At 51.3% G+C, this 23,574-nt stretch overlaps 1 protein-coding gene across 1 annotated transcript in view; it reads left to right on the top strand.

Moving 5' to 3' along the window:
* The window catches only part of DPYD (dihydropyrimidine dehydrogenase), a 319,890-nt gene that overhangs the window by 263,045 nt on the left and 33,271 nt on the right, over positions 1 to 23,574 (top strand). Inside the window, exons 19-20 of the mRNA XM_087827593.1 lie at positions 9,155 to 9,297; positions 18,831 to 19,010. Of these exons, the coding sequence (XP_087683719.1) occupies positions 9,155 to 9,297; positions 18,831 to 19,010 (323 nt within the window). The remainder of the gene's footprint in view (positions 1 to 9,154; positions 9,298 to 18,830; positions 19,011 to 23,574) is intronic.

Genomic DNA, 23,574 nt, shown 5'->3' with positions numbered 1-23,574 from the left:
GCGGGGGGGAATCGGCAGTTTAATGTGCGTGTCGGGCAGCGGGTCACAGTCCCGCCCGGGCTGGGTTTCGGCTGGTTCTGCAGCCGCCCCGACGTGCCCCCGGGAGCCCGACGCGGACGAGCTCGCTCCGGCCGCCTAGAGCCAGCTTGTCGGGCCGCGCGGCTCGGGCCCTGTGCTGACGCCGCGACCGGGACTGACCCTGCCCCGCGCCACTGAGCTGGGCCTGACGGGCGACGCCGTGGCCCGAGTTGGGGGTCTCCGCGGTATCCTACCTGCGGCCGCTGCGGATGAGCTGGTCTGGGAACACACCGGCCCTCGTCGCGGTCACGGCGGAGGCGATAGATGCAGTGCAGCGTCCGTGTCTCCTCCCCAGCCTGGACCCGGACGGACCCAGCGAGGGACCCGGGCCTGACATCAGCGCTTCCACCAGAAGCTGCCTTAGACCCCCACCCCGGGGAGGCAGGTGCGGAGGAGCCCTGCCACCCTCTGTCCTCCCCCGGTGAGAGCAGGTGCCCCGGCCGGCTTGGACCCAAGTTTAAGACAAAATATCCATCATAAAAAATATATACCCATTTATTTTTCATCATGACTCTTAAAAACTCAAATGGCAATGTCCTGATGACAATGGTATTTGTGGAACTTAAAAGTGATCATCTTCAGGTTTGGGAGGAAAATGTGGCCCTTTCTCCGTCTCAGGGAGCCGAGGGCGACGCCTCGTTCCCGAAAGAGCGGCCTCGGGGCAGGAGCTAACGCCCACTAACGCCCACTGCGGCTGAGAGCGTGTCCCGCTCCTGGGGCGCATCTTACACGTACCTTCTTGTGAGAAACCGCGAATAGAATAGGTCAGGGTTTCGGGGTGACTGGATAGAGGCCACACGCGGGTGCAGAGAACTTACTGAGTGTAAGTCGGAAACACACTGGTCAGCTGATGGCCTCTGTGTCCTCCCTGCGAGCCGAGCGCCGTACCCAGCGGGGCCCCAGGGAGCGGCCGGGGGTCAACCAGGCCGCGCAGGCCGATGCCTGGTTAGTCTGCTCGATTCTGTTATCATAAATTTATCAAAAATTCATACCCTGTACCACCCTCAGAAGTAATTCCCAGCCATCTTCTCAAGCAAATTTCTTTACATAAAATACCCATTTGGCGCCGTTCCCCTTGTGATGTTCCTGCTTCCTGCGGGGAGTTAGGAGAGAGACGCAGGCCGGCTCTTTCTGGACCTGTGTCCTTCCTTTATCTCTTTCTCCAACTGTCAAGGCCATTCCCACTGGCAAGCGTCACTGGCACTTCACATCCCCATATCTGTGCAATTGCACTTCTGAAATAATTTTGAACGGATGTGGTCTCAAATATATGTGTTAATGACAAGGGATTCTCATAAAAAATAACACGTTTAAAGTCAGGGGAGTCCATCTCCGCGCCCAGCAAGCAGAGCCGCCTACTTTCCTTCCCTTCCTGGACCTTCAGGTTAAAGTCCCCCCCAAAACCTACTCAGTAAACCACACAGAAGGAGAGCCCTGCGGGCCTGCCCATGGCTGTTCGTGAAGCTTCTTAGTCACCGTAAACTGAGTCTCCATGGCCCAACCTTCATCTCAGCGATCACGGGACAGGCCGGCCGCTCAAGGCGGTCGCCGTCTACTCGTCCCGTTCGTCGGGTCCTCGCCTTCCTCGGGAGCGTTCCTGAAGCTTGGAGTCGCTGGGGTCCACGTAGCTGATGTTGTGCTTTTGGTAATTACCTTCTCCAGGTGCCTCCCGGGGCTCACCGCTCTCTGAAGTCCTTTGGAACTGCCCACCGGTCGTCTGTGGCATTTAGATAGGTAACATCACATAGCTACGGTTCGTCTGCAAACCCTGTCTCCAGCAAAATATGACTCTGTCCAGGTTAGGAACCTCATTCCTCTCTGCAGGTGACCTAATGAAGTTTTGCTTTAGAAAATATCTTTTTTTTTTTTAACCAAACCACACATTCAATAAAGTGTGTGTGTGCGTGTGTATAAATGTATATATATATATCTCTCCACATAACTAATTCATAAATTGCTGAACGTTTGAACGTCGGGGTAACTGTAAGGTGTGCCACAAACATTCTTACTTCAGGTCCATTCTCCTGCAATAAATGCAAAAGCTCCCAAACCACACTCTTAGTAATTAGCGTCCGGGGGACTTTCGTGTGGTTCCTGAACGCACTTCTTTATCTTGTGTCAGTGGGAACGCTTCCGTGTAAGTTGTGTTACCAAAAATATACAGAAATCTTAAAAACACTAAATATTTAGAAACCGATGCACCCAGTTATAAAACCCTAATTATGTAAGAGGGAGCTCTTTGCAAGGAGGAGTCTCCGTTCCTGTCACCAGCGTTTGAACGCCTCCGGTGCTTGTTAGCCCACCAGCTCTATTGTTACCATTCCCCCAGCACCTGCCAGTCTCCGCGCTGATGGATGTTTAGGAATAAAGTACACTCATTACATGTTGCCGTCTGCAGGGGAGCAATCTCCTAACCCACCGAGCTCTCTGAGAAGCGATGATACCTTATATTTCTGGGACTAATCACTGCTAAAGGAAGTCAAAGGATAGAAACATAGTATTTTTTTTCCTGTGAAGACCTCTCATCGCACCGTATGCCACTCAACTATAAAATGATTATAGTGTTTTGTCTGCCAAGAATGACAGTGGGGAAAAGCAGCCTCAACGTGCGCAGAGAGACGCTGCACAGCGACCTGTCTACGTGCCGCCGTCCACGCCGTCCCCCGTGTGCGCGACGGGCCTGCCTCGACGGGTGGAGCAAGGCCGAGCCTACGGGGCAAGAGGTAGAATTCTTGTTGAGTTTTAACGTCAACAAAAATTAACGGCATTAGTATGCTAGACTCAGCATTTCACGACTTTGTCCCAATTATTGTAGCGTTTCCATCACCGTTCTCTCAAGTCCTTGCCTTCGCTCTCCCGCCTTGACCTTTTGCACTGACCTGCCTCAGTCGTGTCACCTGAACTCATCTACTGACCTGAAGTCACTGCCCCGCCTTGACTGAGTGCTTCGGTCCCTCGGTGCACGGGTCTGTCCATCTGATAAAGACACCTACAGTTCTAGCTAACACGTAGGAAGGGTCACACATAGAACCTTCATGGTCACAGACTTCAGAGTTCGTGTTGCTACATCTCCATCCATTTCTAAAGCTAATTTAAAAATGATGTAACTAATATGTATGTAATACTTTTACTGTTTCAAAGCATTTTCAGAATTCCATTTGATTCTTACGATAACTGCACGAGAGATAAGTGTTGTTAGCTTTATTTTTAGAGTAATTAAGACTGAGCTTATGGGTGAGTTAGAAGAAAGCGGACATTTATATCAAAGTTTTATGACCTGAAAGTCCATCCGTGGTTTTTCAGTTGGACAACATTGTAGCAGAAGCTTTCCATTAGTCAGCACTGTCCCAGCCTCTTTCAGCCTCTAGGCTACTATGTATAAATAAGACATTTATAAAACCCAAGCACACAGCGCACTGTGCGAGGCAAGCCAAAGGACAAATGACGGGCTGCATCCCACGTCCTTAAGTAGCTCAGATGTCTTCCACCTAGATAACCTCAGGCACTTGCCCAGATCCGAATTTATTATTTCCTACAACCTTAAAAATTATTATGGTTAATGACATTTAACCGGTCCTCCTTTGAAATGTTAAGTATCCGTATCATGCACTCTCTTAGGACTTCTCCTTGCATTGTGGTATGTTCAAGTTCAAAGCATGTTTTTCGTATGTGACTGTGTCCTCAGTCTCCTGACTTTTTTTTTTTTTTTTTTTTTTACCAATTTTTGACCTTAAGATTGCCAGAGGATTGGTTCATGTTATAAACTGAATGTTTGTGTCTCCCCAAATTCGTAGGTTGAAATCCTAACCCCCATTGTGATGATATTAGGAGGTGAGGTCTTTGGGAGGTGATGAAGTCACAGGAGTAGAATTAGTGACCTTTTAAGAGACCCCAAAGAGCTTCAGAATCTGAAGTCTACGATTACTGGGTTTGCTTAAACATGGAGACAGTTACCAGCATTTTTATTAGGCGGTCAGAGAGGCATCCTGGAGGGAAATTATCCAGTCGCTGTCACATATTCTCATTGTAACCGTAGACGTCCAAACTTTGGCAGGAAAATAAAATCTTAACATAGGCAAAACTGAAAGAATGCATCATCCACGGTCCTTGGCCGATACTAATTTCATGTAGAAATGGCTTCCCAAAGAGTCTGGGTTACATTGGCCTCTTCTAATAAGTGGAGACGTGAAATAAAACGTTTTCTTTGCAGAAAGACCCTAAACAGTGCATTTTATTGGCTCAGGTGCATCCTGATGTCTCACAGTGGCTCAGGACAAACGTGATGTCGCGATGGAGCTGGTGCAGGGGGTGGTGACGAGCTCACCACCCCCCCCCCCCGAGCTTTGGCCCGAGTGGAAACCGAAGCTCCCGCGAAGCCTGCGCGCGGCCTCCCCTCACCACAGGGCATCAGAACTCACGCTTTAGCCTGTGTCGGGCCTCTCGACGTACCCTGAGCAAATGAAACCTTTCCTCTTTGTCTGGGGGAATCTTCTGAAGGAGCGAGTGTTGAAATAAATGGCTTATGACATGTATAGTGTTGAAATAAACGTTTATTTTAACACTTCATAAGTCATGAGCCATTTATTTTAACACTTTTCACTTGAAATGTTTAAATAATAGATTTTTTACAGGGATGTGTCATCCACTCTGTTTAATGTAAGAGGGAATATGTAAATATATCCATCCATCTAATCTGGATTTTACACCCTTCGACTGCCAAACAGCACGGTTGCCATAGTTTCTGAAATAACCTGAAATTAAATTTTCTGCCCTTTCTTTTTTACTTGATAGGTAATTTGGTGATACCTGAGGTGATTGGGCATCACACTATTAATGGAAAACATGGTTAAATACATCGCTTTTGTCAGACACATGAAGTGTCAGCAAAGACTAGAGTTGAGTTGACAGTAAAATACTTTTAGAACTAGAACAGCTTTTACTAGAAAATGTCTCGGTTTGTCCTTTTGTTTTTAGGACTAACAGCAGCTTGTTTGCAGGGTTATTTTGAGCACTTTTACGAATATATAACCTAGTACAGTCCCTAGGACCATATTTGCATGAACAGAAGTCCTGCCCGCAAACACTAACTTTTTGTCGGGAGGCATGTGGGGAGCAGCTCCGGTAGGGGGGTCAGCAGATTTCCACTGAATCTGAGACCTTCCTTTTACTATCACGGAGCAGGATAAGCAACCATTTTGAACATTAAAAGCGATGGCTGCTGGGGATCTTATGAGATTCAAATGAAATAACGTAAAAGCCTTAATAGAGTACAATAGAAGACAGCTATTATTACTGCTCTTACTCTTAGCAGGAAATGGCAATTAATAAACACTATCGATGCTGTGTTTTTAAAAATCTATTTCCAATATCACCAGTTTGTGTCTTTGTCTGTGCCAAATAATACAGACAAACTGCTATTTTTATAAGAGCAAGAAGAACCCAAATGTTGTATAAGGGATTAAAAAAAACTTTGTTTTGGAATGACTTTGAATTTACAGAAAAGTTGAGAAGATAGTACGTAGAATTTCCATAGACCCTACCCACCCACCCAATTTCTGTTATTTTTTATTATAAGGAGTGTTTTAAGAATTTACCAACATAATACCTTGTGGTAGAAAGTATTTGTGCTGAAGCCTTTATTTTGGAGGCTAATGAAGAACAGAAAAGATCCTTGTGAGAGAATCAGGGCGCAGCCCAGCGGAGGGGCCGTGGCAGGAGGGGCGCGGCCTGAAGGAGCCAAGTTCCCGTGGAGACTCCTCATCACAAGTCCATGGAGCAGCCCCCTGACCAGCCTAGATCCATGGAAACAGTTAATAAAGACACAAAAGGGCAAATGTTTGCTTTTGTTTTCGGTACCAGGAAGTCTTTTAAGGAGTAATTAAAATCCGAGTAGTAAGAATGCTCCAGAAAGAATAGAAATACCGGCCTTCATTTTCCGTTTGACATTTTCCAATGTCTATAAATGCTATTGATTTCAAATTCTAAATTATTTCACTGGCAAACATGCCTTGTAGAATTATTACAGTGCTGTTTGTATGGGCTTGTAATTATTGATTGCAACATTATATTCTCCATAAATGGGCCGTTGTGAATAATTAAACTTGTTAGCATTTTGTTTGCCCACAGTCTTTGGCGTGCTAACCCTTTCTGGCAGTCGCAGATGCTCCTCTGGTGTGTTTTGTGCTAGATACGGAGCATACATTGTTCCCCCTGAAACTTTTAAATACTTGGTCATTTGCAAATTTTAGGTTTCAAGAGCTGCCCTATAGCAGTTGAACATTTAGGAAGTAAGAACCCCGGGAGTCTTACGATTTGTAGTCTGGAGTTCACAAAGAAATGATCGTCCAGAATGCAAACAGACCTTTCTCAAACCGCTTCCTGCCTGTGAGCCTGCCGGTCCTCACACCTCCATTCTCACTGCCTAGGGTAAGCAAATATTAGTGCTGGAAAGAAGGGGTGCACTGTGGCCACTGGCCCTCCTTACACTCATGGCCGATATTCTTGAAAAGATTTGAAAGACTGGTGCAGTCTAATATGATTTCCATCAGCAGCTTCTGCACAATTACAAGGTCTCAGCTCTGCTGAGAAAGCAACATGTAGCAGTTTGGGCAAAGGTGCCCGGTCACCAAGCGTGTCTCTCCCCCTGGGGCTCGGAAGCCAGGTTCCAGCCACGCTTCTGGAAGTGGGCTTTGCACACCTGCGGCGGCCGTGCCCAATCCTGAACGGCCCGTGCTACTTGGAATCATACGCACGATTTAAGCACTCGGGTGAGGAAACACTTGCGGCAACAATGTAAACCGAGCAGCTACGAGTGAGGAAACCCTATGCGGCATCCGGCTCAGATGCGGGCATCAGATGCCGACTGCAGAGCTTTTCCACCAAGCGGGTCCTGCTAGCGGGCCGTCCCCCTTCCACGCGCACAGACCAGCCCGGTGCCGTTGGGCAAGGAGCTGAGCCGCGCAGGCTGGCACCCGCTCCAGTTCGGCTTGAGTATCTCCGCCAAGCAACAAAGTAACGACCTCCGTTTGACAAGAGCCTGGAATGTCATCGGGAAACATCAGTGATCAGAGACGTGGCAGAGAGAGAGAGGGTGTTTCATCGCAAACCCGTCACAGACTTGACAGAAGCGACAGCCACATGCTCTTTAAAGATTCGGCTGGGAAGATGCATTCATGATAACACTGTTTTCATGGGCACAGCACCCCAGGGTGCTTGCTCTTGGTTTTGGAGAGGTAAAGATACACTCAAATAGTACTTTGGGCATAAAATGCAGAAACAGAAACTCTCGTTATCTGGTGACAACATTTGTGATCAGTTGGTGATGGTTTTGAAATTTGCCTCTGGGGTCTCACTTAGTACAACAGTCAGCAAACGGCCAGTGGCCCTGGCGCCTGCGGGAGCCGCGCCTGTCTGCCCGGCGCGGTGCTCAGCTCCGCGGGCGCAGTCAGGGCTGGGGTTCCGACCTGACCCCTCTCTCTGTATTTGCACAGCCAGGGGTTAGAGTTATGACACCCCGTGTGTGTGTGTGTACATGCTCATGTGGAATATATGTGACTTGAAAAAGCGTGGCCTTGGAGAAAATTTCACGGAGATTGAAACATCAAAGAGACCAACACACCCCGAGACCTGCTCCGAGGGGTCGTCTGCTTCTCCAGGCTGGTGCGTGGCAGGGACGGTCTCCCATCCCCTTTACCTTGGAAATAGAAGGTTCCCTGTCTCACAGGCCTCATTTCTCTCCGCAAATGGGAAGGGGCTCTCATGTCCCCATTCCATCGACCCCCGTCTGTTGGGCTCTGTCTTTCCTCCAGGTGAGCAGTCCGCACACCGGGTTCCTCCCGGGCCGCGCTGAAGAGCGTGCTCCCGGTGCCGCTGCGTGACGCCGCTGTTACCGGTCGCTGTTTAAACAGTGCCACAGCACTATCCCAAGGAAAGGTGAACTGATGGCATTTGCAAATGCCTGGGGTTATCATAACACTTTTATTAGTTTATAAAAAAGCAGGTTCGGGGCATTTCATGGAAATTGTTTCTACAGAAATTGGTTGTTTAAATAAATTGCTAATTACCTGAAGATGACAGTATTGAAGATGCTGCTAATGGGTGGATTAATCAGTGTAGCTTGTGGTGGCCACCTACAGGCTGGAAACAGAACGAACCTACAGACTAATGAGGCCCTGTTGCCACAGACAAAGGCCCTGTATCTGCCCCTCTAGTAACACATTTAGGGACATTTATTTCTTCTCACCTGCCTCTGAGCCCTGGATGCTGTAGATAGTTTCTAAGCTTTTCATAGATTGTGGCTTGTTCTAAATCAGGTTTCACTCTTTCACTCTGCATTCATGATTACCTTTGTCCGATTCCTGGGTATAATTATCCTTATAATTTACCATCCAAACTGGGATACTTTTAGAGTGAAAGAGAAGGCTATTTATAATTATATCATGTAATTACAAATAAGCACAGGTATAATCAACCTGGACTGTCTCTCAGGCAAACTAGGTCATATAGTTACAGCAATTACCAACTACCGTAGCTTTAATAAAATTCCTAGCCAATAATTAATGTAACACTAATATTCTTGGTTTTATCATGCATGGGCAGCTTATCTTTATTAGTTATAGAAATTAACTCCCCCCTGTAACTTAATTTTACACACATTTAAAATAGGGAAGAGCTATAGCTTGGTGCTTTAGAGCCTGGCCTTGCAGAAGTGAATGATAAACACTTTTTTACCTAAGCAAGCAATAGGCAGTATAGTTATCCAATTGAAAGTTCCTCTTCAACCTGTCCCCAGAGATAACTATTAACAGTTTAAAACTCGACACTGTATCGACTTGCCTGCCTGCTAAATGCACTCACACTTCTCTTAGCAACAATGGAGTGCGTGCCACAGTAGCCTCCAAGTTGCTAAAATAAATATACCTCCCCCTACAAATGGATATACTTTGTAACAATGTTTATGTGCTACATGTGTATAGGTCTTAAACGGGGAACTTGAACTGGGCCGTCACATCACAGTGACTGGATGACGGTAGCTCAGCCGGCAGCCTGCTAACCGCCCGTCGCTCTCTTCCCGCAGGGACGGCCATCCGGCCTGTCGCCCTGAGGGCCGTGACCGCCATTGCCCGCGCGCTGCCCGGATTTCCCATTCTGGCCACGGGTGGAATCGACTCGGCCGAGAGCGGTCTCCAGTTTCTCCACAGTGGAGCTTCGGTCCTCCAGGTAGTACTTGTGTCTGTCTGTCCCTTCTAACAGATACAGTGTAAACTGTGTGACAGCAGGGACATTCTGTGGGGCCTGTTGAGAAAAGGGTGGCACGTGGCAGCTGTGGTTAAGCTTCTATTATAAAGTGAGAACAAACCTGGGGGCCACTCCCTGTTCCCATTGAGGACTTACCCTCCTGGGTCAATGTAACCTTTCATTTTCTGTTCTTCTGGGCTGCTGAATCTTATTAGAGAGATTCAGGTAACTCTGCCCACTGGATTTACCCCAAATTCTTGGTGTGTGATGTCAGCTGGGCCTTGGTGCCAGTCAGCATCCGTTTTTATTCATCTTTTTTAAAAAAATTTTCCATTAAATTCCCTATACAGTTAGTTCAGAGCTTCACACACCTCAAGGCTCTGAATCCCTCCATCATCACCCTCCCAGTTTTCTCGATTCCATCCGTTCACTGGCTCTCGTTGCCCAGCCCGACCCCTTCTCTGTTTCTATAACATTTCCCTTGAAGAAATTCCCTCATCCGCTCGTACACCTTCGGGTGGAGTACCCTCAAATCTTCCTTTCTAGTTGTTTTCCCTGAAAAGTGAAGTATGTCCTGACAGAATGCATTTTGTATAAGATGTGATTAGAAAAAATGTGTTTAGTATCCTGGGGGTGGGGCTGAGTCACTAGGAGATAGAAAGCAGGGCACAGAGATAGCGAGAGGATAAATATTTTGATTCTGATTTTTCTTGATACATGAACTACGTAGACAGGTGAGTTCACTACTGGGATATTCGGTTTTAAATGAAGTTGATAACCACGGTGTTCTATGTGATTTTAGAAAATGTACTGACGTTTCAGAAATGGGAAGCTAAAGTGTTTCCCATAAGCTGGACAGGAGCGTGCCTTTCCCATTAATCAGTATGTATCACAGAGAACCATCCGTTCATCTATTAGTTCAATAAATGCTGATCGAGAGCCTCCTGCCCGCCTAGCTCCATCCGAGGAATTGGATTCTTCTGTGCGTGGAACAGACAGAAGCCCATTACCTCGTGGGGCTACATTTTAGTGACGGGAGAGGCATAAGATACACTAAATGTGAAACGTAAGTAGATGAGCCGATATGCAAAATGATACGAACTACGGAAAAGGTAACATTTGTATAAAAAAACACACACAACTAAAGTTGGTGAATCATGAATTTTTATTGACGCAAAATACTTAGGTTGCACCATCATCACCTGCTAACATTTTTGCTAATTGAGAGTTTAACTGAAATATTTCTTTAAAAATCACAAAATATTGTAGACCACCTTGTGGTCGATAAACAGAAATCTTAGGGTTTCACTTGCATTTTAATCAGCAATTTTCCCCTTTGAAATTCTCGATGCCATTCCTAGGAATGTGTCGTCTCTCGGGCCCTGTTTGTCTCTGGTATCTTAGTCTATAACTTGCTTTGACAAGGATGCTGACGTCTTGATGGTAAAAGATACAATAACTCTACCTAAAAATGCCTCGGTGAGCGTTGAGTATGAAAACTAAGGGAGTGGCCAGGGAGGAACTAGCCACCCACGTCTGAACCAGCCACGTCACCAGCCACGTCCGGATCACGTCTCCAGCTCAACTTTGGAGTGAAAGCAGCTGTTACCTCAGGACCACAGGTAACTCTGGCCAAGAAACAAGGTTCAGCTGGGTCGCTCGTCTGTGTGGTTGGGTAGCTGCTGTTACAACGTGGCCGGTCTGCTCGGCGGACTTCTCATTGACCTGCGTGAGCCCAGCGGCTTTGGAATCTGATTCCTCACCTTCCTTGGCCGGCTCTTAGTTAGAACATGCGGGTTAGGCTACGACGGCCCCTGGCCCGTTTCGGATACTGCGGTTTCTAAACGCCTCCTTGTTAAACGACACGCTCAAGCTCTCGAGGTCGTCGAGTCTTTAGGGGCTGCTCTGAAGAAAATAAGTTTGCTTCTGGCTGCCAAGTTGTTATTCATGAAGAGAACTGTCAAAAAATAACTTGAATAATTGCCCTTTTTTAAAAAAAATTCTCACCCAAGGATATGTTAATTGATTTTAGAGAAAGGGGAGGGGGGAGAGAGAGAATGGGAGACACACCAGTTGGTTGCCTCCCATTATAATCCCCACCCCGGGATTGAACCTGCAACCCAGGTGGGTGCCCTGACCAGGAATCGAACCCGAGACCCTTCAGCGTACAGGATGACCTTCCAACCAACTGAGCCGCCCGACCAGGGCAAGAATTGCCCTTTAAAACCTTTTGAAGAAGGGACTTGAGTACATTAACATGGGCTTTTTATTTGTTTATTTTGGTTTTGCTTGTTAGTCCCAGACCCAGCCTTCCCAGTGAGTCCTCTGTCCCCCGTCTGGTTTAAGCCTCAGTCGACAATGTCTGTTCCTAGAAAGTGAGTTGCGGATTTCTGTTCCCACCAAAACCCAGGCCAGGCCCCTGCTTTCGGCGACAGGCCTCCTCACAGGCTGTCCCGCTCCTGCGCTGTGTGCAGAGAATGTGCCACCCTCTCTCCTGAGTGGCTGTGGGTTTCTGTCCCTTAATAACGATGCTGCGGTTACAATCCCGTCTCTTCAGGACTCCGGCTCAGGACGTCGGAGATTATAGGACGTTCATTCATGTGCAGCTGTGACCTGCCTGCACGGAGACTGCTCGGGCGGGGCTTCTTTGTTCCACTGCTTTTGTGTGGGTTCGTCACTGAAGTTAATAGAAAATCCTGGGACACAACAGAAAGAGGGCACAGTGGGGATTTGCGTCACGTGACAGACAGCGACGGACACTCTAAACACAGAAAACCAAATCCGCCCTCACCCGAGGATATTTTTTCCATTGATTTTTCGAGAGAGTAGGAGGGAGGGAGGAAGGGGGAGGAGAGAGAGAAACACGGACGTGGGAGAGACACATCCACTGGTTGCATCCCACAGGCACCCCGACCCGGGCCGGGGACCAAACCTGCAACCCAGGTGCGTGCCCTTGAAGGGGAACCAACCCCGAGACCCTTTGGTGCGCCGGCCGACGCGCCAGCCACACCAGCCAGGGCTCGCAAGGCGTTTTCTAGAAACCAAACCATGTCTCCCGTGGACAAGTTTAGGAGGCAGACAGTGAGCTTAAGGTTTATAAGAAGTTGCAAAGGAAACTGCGGTCAGGACATCTCTCCGGTCCAGGTGGCTCGAGACTCAGAGTTCTGACCATTGACACAAGTGACCCCTACGTCACGATTCGGAAACCAAGCCAAGGCCAGATGACCTTGTCTAGATGAGCACGTCAAGGTCAGCGTCAAGATACAAGCTGGTCAGTCTTCCAGACGGAAGAATTCTTACCCATGAAGGGTTTGACACAACGTAAAATCTGGATTTTGTCAGAAGTATTGGGTTCTATTCCAGCCAAAGGCACGCACCTGGGTTGCCAGCTCGATCCCCGGCCCGGTCGGGGCGCAAGCAGTCAGCGTGTCTCTCTCACATCAGTGTTTCTCTCTCCCCCCTTCCCTACCTTCCACTCTCTCTAGAAATTAATGGAAAAAATATACCCAAATGAAGATGAAAACAACAAACAAAAAATAGTTTGCTGTAGAAAGAAAATCACATCATCGACGCTTCCAAGTTAAACGCGTTTGGGGGAGACTCGTGAATGTTTTCCTGCGGACCGTTCAACGCGTTGTGATCTCTCAGAGAACCAAATGGGTTTCTCTTTTATCTGAGTAAAAAAAGAAATCATTCACAAGCCGGGCTCTCTAAAAACACGTATCTGGGCATCACGTGTGTGTTTTATGGTGTCCACATTATAGTTCAGGTTTTGAGACAGAGACATGAGTTTTTACAGATTCTAGTTACAAGTTAAAATTTTTCTTTCGACTGGAAGATTAAAAATGGAGACAATTAGAGAAAAATTCCAGTCGAAAGAAAAATGCATTATGGGCAAAGCAATGAGAGCCCCCAGATGGGGGAGCGAGACCGCCTCTCGGTAGCCTCCGCGTGATCAGTGGCACGGCCCCCTCACCGGGAGAGCATTAATTCCCAATTACCGCCGGCGAGCCGAGCCTCCGAGCGCCGTCTGCTGACACGGGGACCTCTGGCTGAGAGATGCCATGGTCATTATTTTAAATAGAGCGACTGGGGGCAAAAGGAAAGTGGAGGTCACTTTTAGTCGTAAGCACCGCACCCCACACCCTCTGTAACGTGGCCCCAAATGGTCACGTAAGGGAGCGAGCGAGCCTGAGCGGCGCCTGCGGACTGCACCTGGCCGGGCTCCCCACGGGGCACCCTGGGGCAAGCAGTCCTGAGGCTGAGCTGTGGACACCAGGAGGTTTAGAGGAAGAGAGGAAAGAAATGTAATTTGCATCAAATGTGTATTTTTAAATAAAGTAAATAAAGGGTCTGGAAAACACTTCCTTCTGGAGGGAGACAATCCTGCATCTATTCCTTTGAAAACATGCTCCTGCATTTCTTTCCCTAACTCACTCGCCTTCTTCCAACTCTCAGGAGATGTTGCTTCTCTGTTGCGCTTAGTGGTCGGACCTCCCACCTTTTCGTGCTTTTGTGGCTCCTGGGGGCTTCGGAGCTTTCCCGTCAGGTCCCCCCGCTTGCAGGGTGCATGTCCCGGTCGGGCACCAGTCCTCCCGGTCACTGACCCCGCCCCGCAGACCGGGGGCCGGAAAGACAGTGCTGCTGTTGGCCTCTTCACGGGGCAGATCTGAACCAGCGCCTAGCAGCATCCCGGAGTTAAGCGTGTGGGCCTGTCCCCACAGGCCGTCATCGCCCCCGGATGGCTTACGCTGTGTCTGTAAGGGACGGGAAGGCGTCTGCGGATCTGAACGAGTCAGAGCTGTTCCCTTAGCCGGCTTAACCCCACGGCGACGGACGTGTCAGAGCTGATCACGTTTAGCCTATTTCCCCCTGTGGATTCCAGTTGTCGTTCTCTAAGGGGTGAGCCGTGATCTCATTGTTGCCCCCCAAAGTCACTCACCGCCTCCTGGCATCACCTCCCTGCTGATGACACCCGATGCGGAAACGTGTGTGAGGCGGGAGCAGAGCTCCATGGCTCATTATTGGGCCCGAAAAGTGACGCAGCTAAAACTCCCAGCCCCTGGTGAACTCCAGGTGGCCGGTCGCACCCTGCACCGCGTGTGCCTGGTCCCCCGGAGCTGAATTAAGAAGGATGTTTCCCTGGGCGGTTTGGCTCAGGGGTTAGAGCATCGGCCTGAAGGCTGAAGGGTCTCGGGCTTGATTTCGGTCAAGGACACGTCCGTCAGATGCGGGCTCGATCCCTGGCCCCAGTTGGGGTGCGTTTGGGAGGCAACCCATCTATGTGTCTCTCTCACATCTATGTTTCTCTCTCTCTCTGTCTCTCTCCCTTCAGCTCTCTCTGAAAAACAATGGAAAAAATATCATCTTGTGAGGATTTAAAAAAAAAGAACAGTGTTACATATTCATAGGGCCTGGTGTTTCCAAAACACACAAAATTAATGTGAGTAATCTAGAGAGAGTTAAAAAAAAAAAAAAAAAAGCCAGGTCTGTTGCACTGTGGAGCATCACATAATGAGGCAATTTTCCGAAAACCAGTTTGGGGATCTAAGCAATAGTTTAATTTACGGTGTGGCATTTTATAGACAAGACCGAAATGAAAAACACATAAAACTCAGTTACCTGCATCTACCTTGTTTATCTTTTTAAAATTCCTATTCCTATTCTAATTCAGTGATTTATTTTAAGCCTGTAGCATGTTGATTTGCGGGGAAAGGATGGTAATCAGATGTTTTTAGCTCGTGCAGGCAAAGCGGGGCGGTGGAGACGCGTCCTTCCGGTCTGCACACGCCCTCCCACGTGTTCACCTGTGTGCCATAAGCTAATTGTTTGCAACGGAAATGGGGTCACTTGAGTCCTAGGGCTCGACCTGGTAATTCATCTTAGACATTAGTCGATGTGGAAAGGAAACTCCGGGGCTCCAGTTCCACGTGAAGATACCCAATAAGAGCTGAGGCAGTTCCCGTGAGCGGCCCCGCCGGCCCGCCTGTGCCCAGGAAGCCGCGCGCTAGGCGGCCGCTCCGCGTGACTCTGCTCTCGGTCCCCAGCGGCTTTCCCAGGAGGGTTCCCCCGGACGGATGTAGGACAGACGGCGTGCCCCGGGCTCCGCAGGCGGCTCTGTCTGAGGAAAGCCCTGGGGAAGAAACCAGGGCACTCGTTCGGAAAGTAGTGTCCGTGGGACGGGAGGCTGAATGAACCAGTGGGCATTTTTGAGTAATACAAGTTTTTCGAAGAAAAGGTGTTTTAAAACCGCCTGCTGAGCGCTCCCGGCTCCCTCCCCGCAGCAGGGGGAGTCGGCCTGGGCAGAGGCCGCGATGGGGGTCCCGGGAGGGCCGGTTATTCCGAGCGCCGGCGTCTGTTCGCCGCTCGCTTGGCTCTCTGCTTGGAACTGTTTGAAGCTGCTGAAGTCCTGCTACGGGACTTGCCGGAGCTTCGAGACGACTTTGGACCTGAGTCGTAAGCGTGCGTTTTCCTCGCGTGCGGCCTGGTGGCACGTTTCCGGGACCACCTGTGTGATAAGAAATAAAAAGGCACCGTTATGACCGTGGGCTCCTGGGAGTTACCTAATCGTCCAGGGTCCCTGTTCAGAAACTGTCACATTTCAAAATGTCACGTGAATCACCATGAGTAGGAAATTTACTGTCAGTGTGGTTCACCCCGTTTCGGGAGAAGCAACGCGAAGGCGCGGCACTCCACCCCGCCTCCCCCGGGCGTCTGTACGTCCCCTTTGCACAGACGCCTTCGATTCCGTGAGAGAACCCAGGGCACCGCCTGCCCGGCCCCCGCGGGGCTGGTCCTGCTGAGGGCCCAGGAGCTGCGGGGCTGCTCGCGCTCCGGAAACGATGAATGGCGCCGGTGACCCTCGTGAGGATACCTGGTGCCCCGCTGAGGAGGAAGATAAACCAGCCCTCACCACGGAGAACTCACAAATTACAGCGAGCAAACGTGTTAACAGCCATTAGGAAGCCTAATCAGAGCTGTTAAACAAACAATTACGAGCTGTCATGTAAAACGCACCGTTGAGGAGTGGCGGGGCCTGTTTCGAGCGTCAGGAGGAACCGATTCCTTAGGGAGGGCCGGGCAGGCGGACTCGGCACCTCCCCCAGCAAATCCGCTTCCTGGGCCTGAGTCCTGTGGTCACAGCCCTGTTCCCAGCGGGGTGCTTACACCCTGAGGTTTTTTTAGGGTCCCATTACTATCGAATCAGAAATTACTGGTTTCTTCAGACGTGGCGAATTGTTATAAGCAGCGCTTCCGTAAAGGGCCGTGGAAACGTTGCCGGAATCGACTAGGAAAGTGGAGACAAGCTGCGCTTTGTGTTTGGGGGGGGGGGTCCCCCCAGCCGGCCCGCGAGCCTGGCTGTGCTCGGCGACCCAGCAGCGTCAGCCGCACCCGACGGGCGCTCGTCACACATACGGGGCCGTGGGCCTCCCTCCAAACCCACAGAATCAGAGCCTGCGTTTTAATCAGCTCCTCGGACCATTTACGTGGATGTTCACACTTTAAAAGAAGATACCCAGGTGCCAAGTGCCTGCCACCAGAAATTCCGCCGGGAAGATTGGTGTGCGGTCTTACCGGAAAGGAGACACTCAGTCTGGGAAGGCAGACAAATAGTTGACCTTTGCCTTGTGATCAAACGTATCCGAAGGGTCCCCTCTGGGCCCGCGTCTGAGGGTGGCGTCCAGGTTTCCGACGCAGCGACACAGCATCGTCCAGCCACGCTCAGTGGCACCCGCCAGTCTCCCCTCCTCTTCAGGCTCCCGCCCCCTCCACGTGCCCGGCGTGGCTCCCAGTTGTGTGGAGCGTGGACGCCGTGGAACAGAGCCTGCGAGAGGCCCCCTCTTCCCAGCCATGGGCCTCGCTGGGATGCACCAAGTCTACTTTCTGGCGGCTTCAGCACCCCTTGGCCGCGTCTACCACACACAAATTGTGCCACATTTGTGCACGAAGAGAACGAATGGCTTTTGTGTCTTCTCACTGGAGAAAGTCAGGGGTTGGCGGAAATTAAACTTGACTATTCACTGCAAAGCCGCCTGACCTGTGTCTTCCGTTTCCCCCATCACATCCACCCCTCCGCCCGCCCACATGGCTCCTTCGGTGTCGCAGGGCGGGCGCTCTGAACGCCGACGCGGTCGGTGTCTCCCCGGTTGCTAAGCCCGCCGGTCAGGCTCCAGCCCCGAGGTCGTCGGTCTTCATGACACACCTGACATCTTCCCAGGTGCTGTGATGGGTCCCTTCTGCTCAGCTCCGCCCGGCGTCCTTCACGGCCTTCCTCCTAAATGCTCACATTCCCCGAGTTCCAAGCTCGGCCTTCTTTCCAGCACGCGTCCCGGAGGCACCCCCAGTGCTTGCTGAGAGCTCCTGGGCCCGCGGCTCTCTCCCCCCTCGCCTTCCCCACTCTGGACCCCGTAGTGTGTGTTTAACAGATTCGCTCAACCAACCTATCAACAGCCACGCGAGGCTCCCAGATTGTAATGAAATTCATTAATTAAAGACCCAAAAGGCTTTAGGACGCCTTGAAACAGAACCTGTTTTATCTCCTACTTTCAGGTATTTCGCCGTTTCGTTCACGTGTGACACGAGTTTTCTCCGTGGCCGCCGCATCCAGGCACCGTGGTGTAGGCTGAGTTTAACGTCGGCGGGAAGGGATAGAAACGAGTTTTTCTTTGCTCAGTTTTGTTCGGGTGGTGGCTGCTCTGGACTGATCTGGACTATAGATGAGGAGAGGTGCTGGGCTCCCCGTTTTAAGTCTTGAATTTGAAGGGACGGCAGGGTTGTCAGTGAGCCTCTGGAGCCCACGGGTGGTGTCAGAGCAGGAGAGGTGGTCTCGGGAATAATCAGCCCACGAGTGCGCATCTAGATCCGGTACATTCAAGCCGAAACTCACGGTCTAACAGACTCACGGGTCTGCTTCTGTTGGGAGGACCCTACTAGAAAGACCGTCTTCCTTACCTCTAGAATTTCTTTAATCTCTATTTTCTGACATCGTTACTCAGATGAAAAGATCTCTTCGGAGTTATTCATTTGTTCAATGCATATTTATCGAGAGCCGGAAAAAGTGACAACCCCTGAGCTCGTCACTGGGCATAATGTAGTGACCAAGATAAATGCGGGCCTTCCCCCCGAACGTTCAGTCCACGTGGGAGCCAACTGTCAACCCAACAGTTGTGCAGGGATTTTCAGCCAGAGGCGCGTGAGCTCCGGAAAGCCTCCGCTAACAAAGTAAACAGCAGAAGCCGACTGGCAGCTACAGAGAACAGGCCGGCGGCTGCGGGGGCGGGGGCGCTGGGCGAACAGGTGAAGGGATTAGGCAGCCCAGGCTGGTAGCTAGGGAACAGGCGCCGAAACGTGGACCCCAGCGTAGGGAACATGGCCACTAGCATCCAGGTAAATACGTGCGGGGCCAGGTGGGCGCTCGAAGCAGCGGGGGACCACTGTGTACAGTACACGGTTTTCTACTCACTCTTGCGGAACCCCTGAAACTCATACAGAATGATATTGAATGTCACCCCCAGGTGTGCAGCGCGGTCCAGAACCAGGACTTCACGGTGATCGGCGACTACTGCACCGGCCTCCGCGCCCTGCTCTACCTGAGGAGCCTCGAGGAGCTGCGGGACTGGGACGGACAGAGCCCCGCCACCCCGCGCCACCAGAAGGGGAAGCCGGTCCCTCGCATCCAGGAGCTCACGGGAAAGGTAGGCGGTGCCCACGCCTCTCCAGGAGGCCCTGCGGCCTGCGCCGGCTCCCTCCCGCCGTCTCGCCCGCAGAAAACCCGCGCCCGGGGGTGTGGCGTCCGTGGTAGAATCAGGCCGACGGAGCCTGAGTCCAGCTACACGGTGGGCCCATGACTCACCCGTTTATAAAACCAATAATGCAACACAAGGTCCTATAAAAGAAACAGGTGGGGGGTGTCAAATGCCCCCAAACCTGCGCTGTGGCGATGACAAGGGCCGTTCCCTCCCGCCGGAGGCTGGGGGGTTGATTCTTTAACAAGCTCTGGAAATGGTAACATTCCCTCTCTGCGTTCGAGATAATCAAATCGTGGGGCCTGGAGAATACGACGAAGTCTTTAAAATGAAAAGCGAGTCCGTGTCCTTGTAGCTGCTTCTGCCGTGTGGCGAAAGCGGGGCCCCAAAGGCTACGTCCCGGCTTCCTCCCTAACTGGTATTTTCCGAGAAACGTGCGCCGCGTTTACGGTTCGCATGATACGGTGGTTTTAGCGAATCTTTTCTGAAACAACATTCAGCTCTTTGCCTTTGTGTTTTCTTTGTATTTTTCTAAATAGACAACCATTGTCAAAAGGCATTTCTCCAGCCCCGAATGAGGGGAGGAAGAAATTATAATTCTTCGTCTTTTCAGCTTGTCACCACATCAATAATTAACTCTAAAAAAAGGGAAGCAAGTATAAAAAGATTCTTTAAGGAAGCATTTAATAATTCAAATGAATCGTAGCTTGAAACGGGTCCCATGAAAAAGAATAGAAAATAAGAACCCTGGCGATCCTGCCTCGGAGGGCAGGGCTGGGGACGCCGGGAACCAGAGAAACGCGGTGGAGCTGACTTCCGTCGGACACGCTTTCACGGAAAACGTCGCTGCTCCTCTCCTAGCCCAAAATAACGACTTCCTGAAGAACAGCGTGTGTGGTTGCAAGTAGGGCAGTGAACCCAAAGGGGGGAGAGACGAAGCCCTGCGGTGTGGGCTCCGGGAGGGTGGAGCGCCGAGTGACCCCGCGAGCGGCAGTCAGACAGAAAGGCTGGGGGACGTCCGTGTTTATGGTGTTCATGGTGCTGTGTTAGCCAGGCCGCGCCCAAGCAGCCCTGTTAGTGGAGCTCAGCCTGCAGTGTTTCGAGGGTGCGTGTTCTTGCCTTTATCAGTGACCCTCGGGATCCTGAGGTTGTTCACAACTAAAAAAAAAAAGTGCACGCATAGGCCTGGACCGGCAGAGGGGTGGGGTCCCTGAGCGATGCCCGCAGGGGCCTGGACCGGCAGAGGGGTGGGGTCCCTGAGCGATGCCTGCAGGGGCCTGGACCGGCAGAGGGGTGGGGTCCCTGAGCGATGCCCCAGGGGCCTGGACCGGCAGAGGGGTGGGGTCCCTGGGCGATGCCCCAGGGGCCTGGACCGGCAGAGGGGTGGGGTCCCTGAGCGATGCCCCAGGGGCCTGGATACAGGACGGCAGGTTCCCAGTGTGACTCGCGGCCTCCCGAGTGTGGAGCAGGGACAGCTTGTCTGATCCGGGAGCCTGGGGAGCGTCTGGGTCTGTCCCCTGCAGCTGCCTCATTGATAAAATGTAAACCACGTAGCACTGTTGCGGGGCTGCCAGCATCCCATCACGCTTTCAAAACGATGACTTCTCACTTCTCCTTGTTCGTAAAACCGACATCTAATTGACAAGCACAAATGCCATTATTTCCTTTGTCATTTTCGTGAAAGTGAGTGCTTTAAAGTATAATTCATCAAATATACTACTTTAATCAAAATGCACCTTATTAATATTAATTCTATATTAGAACTTGTATAAAAGTGCTTTCATCTTCAGCATAACTTACCCACATTAAGTCTGTTGTTACTTTTAAGGTGGGAAAGTATATGCTGTTTCTTGCTCTGGATGGAGATTGAGGCTTATAAAGAAGCCATTGCCAGGGCATGTGAGATAAAATTTGAATCCCGGTCCTGTCCTTGACCCCACCCCCTGTCCTCCCTCCTCAGAGCTCTGCAAAGCCAGCGACACTCACTGCAAGCCGGTTAGCTTTGTTCCTAATCCTGATTTTATGGGGAAAGGCAAAATCCTTCTGTAATTCTGAGCTCTGCCCTGAGATTCTCCGAGAAAAAAAAAAATGTATTTGTTATATTTCTGCCTAAGCCCATCTGCCCACTTGAATAAAAGGAGCATTAGGTAAAAGATCATAATTTTCTGGTAATTCAAGGTGTCAAAAGAGTCATTTTGATAATGTAAAGAGTCAACAGAAACTCCAGATATATTCAGCTCCATGCCAACTCGTCCTCTCTGAGATCTGAGAAAAAACTAAATGTCGACTATTTGAAATTAAAAATGGGATGTGATTTTTTAAAAACAAACAAACCATAATTAGGTTTTTTTGGCTTTCAAACCTTATGGATCATAACTGCTATTGAACAGTTTCACGGAAAGGCTGGCATCCTAGGCAGCCTGGGCCAAGCTAGCCCCAGCTGCAGGCCAGCCGGCAGTGTCGCGGTTTCCACGCAGCTCGCGCGCCCGGAGGGAAAGCCATCCCTGGCCTCTTCTCCTTAGAAACCCGGTTGCTGTGTGGTTGCCCATAGTGATCTAGCCAACCACCTGATCGCTAACTGTTCCCCCTGTTTTATGCTGTACAGACACTGGGAAGCAGCTGTGTCGGGTCTCGACCCCATAGCCTGTAAGAGCGTGTGCTCAGGGTCGCAGGTGACCCCAGCCAGGGGCCCGAGGAGCTGTGACACACCCACCGGCACAGGGGACCCTGCGGCCACGGCTCCGGGCGCTGTTGATGACGCCGCCTGCAGCCCTCCCGCTCCCCCTCCCCGCATGCACCCCCATCCTCACTCCGCTGGCCGCTCTGCGCCCAGACCGTGCCCCCCAAAACCCTGCGGCCATCCACCTTTAAAGCATTTTGCCCGTCTCCGTCTTCATCAGCTTTACCCCATTTCGTCTCAGACCGTAGAGCCTTCAAGTCCCCCTCAGGCCGTTTCCTCTGCGTGCCCAGCCCCGAGCCCTCCGGCGTCTCCCATCGCCTGGGCTGTGGGCCGGTCCTCCCTCAGAGCTCCCGGGGACCAAGGTCCTTCTCACCGTGGGTCCCAAGGAAAGCACTGCACGGAAACACGAGGCGTCTCCCCCGTCCTCAGGTCGGGGTCCAGAAAAGCCTGTCCCTGCTCACTGCCTCTTGTTTCTGACTTGCTTTTCTGCTCCCAACCCATCAGAATCAGACGTCTACTCATGCCCACCCGGGTCCCCCCCGCGGCTCTCGCTGACGTATCGGTGATTTAGCGACACCCCCGCACCCGTGACTCCCGGTCTTCCTCAGCAGGAGCGGTGGTTATGTCCAACCATGGGCCACCCCGTCATATCTGAAATTTCTTCTTTGATTTTTAAAACACTCTTGTCTCCCAGTTTGTCTCTTACCTATTATCAGGTGTACAGCTTTTAGCGCCTACTGTGTGCCAGGCATGATAGACACAAGCGTTAATAATAGTCTAACAGCCCTCCCTCAGAAGAGTCACAGACGAGTGTGGAAATGAGACAATTAAAGAGTTACTTAGCCCGGGCAGTGTGGCTCAGCGGTTGAGCATTGACCCAGGAACCAAGAGGTGGCGGGTTCGATTCCTGGTCAGGGCAGGTGGCGGGTTTCAGGCGCGATTCCCAGTTGGGGGCGTGCAGGAGGCAGCCGATCAATGACCCTCTCATCATTGATGTTTCTCTCTCTCTCTCCCTTCCTCTCTCTGAAATCAATTTAAAAATACATTAAAAGGAGTTATTTATGATAGAGCATGATAATCGCATGTGTACGTGGGATAGCGAGGTGGATTGGAGTTGGAGGATGTTTTCCAGGACAGTTGGGAACCTAAGCTCTAGTAGGGGTAGGAAGGCGATCCCCGGCTAAGGCCGGAGCAGGGCCGAGGCCTGGGGCCAACCACCGTCCTGCGAGAGAACCTCCTTGGGCTTGATCTTTCGGGACCCTCCCCGTGTTTTGGCCCCTAAGTCCTCGTCTCCCCCGCCCATGGCCTCCCTGGCGCTGTGCGCCCTCACCCGCCCCCCGGAGCCAATGCAGCTGTCCCTGTGTCACCTTCCAAATGTGCGCTCCCCTGGGGACCCTGCTCAGACCCTGGAGCCCCTTCTGTTCACCTTGCAGCGGACTTTGCCCCCGGCAGCCCGGCCCTGTGCCCTTCCTGAAGCCCGGGACTGGGACAGCGGCGATTAGCCCTGAGACTGCAGAGCACTTGGTAATTTACCGAGCGCCCGGCCTGCATCATCCCACCAGCGGCTCCCCTGACGTCAGAGCAGCGCTGGGCGGATTCCGAGTTCCCGCCACAGCGCCTCGCTGACCCTGGTCTCCGGCCCCGCCTCCCAGAACCACGGGCGCAGCTGGCTGGGCGCAGATGACAGGCTGCAAGCGGACCTCTTCCGGGAGCCCGGGGGCCGTGCCAGCGGCCGGGCCTCTTCCGCCTCGTCCGTCTCCGCAGGGCCAGCGGAGCGAGCCAGCGGCTGCGAGGCAAACGGAGGCCGCCCAGAGCTGCGAGGCGTCCGCTGGC

This window comes from Miniopterus natalensis, chromosome 19 (assembly GCF_054644295.1).
Source record: "Miniopterus natalensis isolate mMinNat1 chromosome 19, mMinNat1.hap1, whole genome shotgun sequence".
In the NCBI taxonomy this organism is placed as follows: domain Eukaryota; kingdom Metazoa; phylum Chordata; class Mammalia; order Chiroptera; family Miniopteridae; genus Miniopterus; species Miniopterus natalensis.
The sequence above is the reverse complement of the archived record's forward strand: the minus strand, read 5'-3'. Positions and strand labels throughout refer to the sequence as shown.